This window comes from Octopus bimaculoides, chromosome 24 (genome assembly GCF_001194135.2).
Source record: "Octopus bimaculoides isolate UCB-OBI-ISO-001 chromosome 24, ASM119413v2, whole genome shotgun sequence".
Taxonomy (NCBI): Eukaryota; Metazoa; Mollusca; class Cephalopoda; order Octopoda; family Octopodidae; genus Octopus; species Octopus bimaculoides.
In genome coordinates, this window is record NC_069004.1 from 31002897 (window position 1) to 31004498 (window position 1602).

Consider the following 1602-nt stretch of genomic DNA (forward strand, 5'->3'; position numbering starts at 1 on the left):
CCTGGCACTTGTGCCGGATGGCACGTGTAAAGACATTCGAGCGAGGTCGTTGCCAGTGCCGCCGAACTGGCTCCTGTGCAGGTGGCACGTAAAAAACACCATTTTGAGTGTGGCCGTTGCCAGTACCGCCTGACTGGCCTTCGTGCTGGTGGCATGTAAAAGCACCAACTACACTCTCGGAGTGGTTGGCATTAGGAAGGGCATCCAGCCGTAGAAACTCTGCCAAATCAGATTGGAGCCTGGTGCAGCCATCCGGTTTTACCAGTCCTCAGTCAAATCGTCCAACCCATGGAAAGCGGACGTTAAACAATGATGATGATGATGATGATGATAAATCTAAAATAAAACAATGAAAAAAACAATGAAAAAATACACAGAAAGAATTCAATTTGTTTGCAAATGTTACCTTAGAATAATTAAGGCAAATTTATTTAAATAAAAAAGGAGAGAAAAAAAACTGAGTGTATATAGATATATATATGTGTGCGTGTATGTTTATATGTATAAGTATAATTGGATAGAAAACATTTTAGGAAAAAAAATATTTAAAAAAAAAACAATTAAAATGAGGACCAGCAGTTGTTAAGGGGTGCGTGTGTGTGTGTGTGGCCAAGGGAGATAGAAGTTTAAGGACCAAATGGAAGAAAGAAGATGTTCAAATTTCGTGGGCAGATAGGCAAGGCCTGAATTAATACTGGGAGGTTATACAGATGTGCATCTGTGTGTGTGTGGTGGTGGTGGTTATCTATCTGTGTGTCTGTGTGTGTGCATATTTCTATACATACACATACATGGGTAACATATCAGGGTATGCATATACGCACAATGTGTAGTGGTGGTGGTGGCGTGTGTATATATATATATATATATATATATATATATATATATATATATATATATATATATATATATATATATACATACATATAGATACATACACATTACTGATATATACATATGGTATGTATATATATGTGCATGTATGCATGTGTGTGTGTATATATATATAGATAGATATATAGAGATAAAGAGATGGATAGATATATACATACACACACATACATACATGCACATTAGTTATATAATTAGGGTATTATATATGCACATGGATATATGCATATTACACAAATGTATTAGTAGTTACACATGAAAAAATGTATAAACACACACACACACACGTATATATATCATTAGATATACAAGTACATATGCATATATACAGACACACACACACACCAATTCACATATATATATATGTATATAGATATAGATATATCTATCTATATATATATATATATATGTGTGTGTGTTAGGTATGGAGTGGAAAAAGTCATTCAGGGTGGCTAGGCTGGGCAGGATGGAGATCTTTAATGGAACCGTGGCTAGGAGAACAATTGGAGTTGGTGACTAGCGGCGAGTCCCAGCGTTCGTGGCTGACCCCCGGGGCCAAATGCATGATCTGCACATGAACGGCTTGAAGCTTTTCGTGACGTGGTGGAATGGTAATGGCCTTGTAGGTCACATCGTCGTCTTCTTTGGGAACATATTCACCCTCGATACTGAAACAGAAATAGATATATATATATATATATATATATATAT

The 1602-nt window shown here is 36.5% G+C and overlaps 1 protein-coding gene across 4 annotated transcripts in view; it reads right to left on the reverse strand.

Annotated features, from left to right (window-relative positions):
- Window positions 1–388: 388 nt before the first annotated feature.
- The window catches only part of LOC106876415 (calcium-regulated heat stable protein 1), a 35544-nt gene continuing 34330 nt past the window's right edge, over window positions 389–1602 (reverse strand). For all 4 annotated transcript variants that reach the window (XM_014924953.2, XM_014924954.2, XM_052976224.1 and 1 more), the window contains exon 4: window positions 389–1559. In XM_014924953.2, the coding sequence (XP_014780439.1) occupies window positions 1331–1559 (229 nt within the window). In that variant the 3' untranslated portion in view covers window positions 389–1330. The remainder of the gene's footprint in view (window positions 1560–1602) is intronic.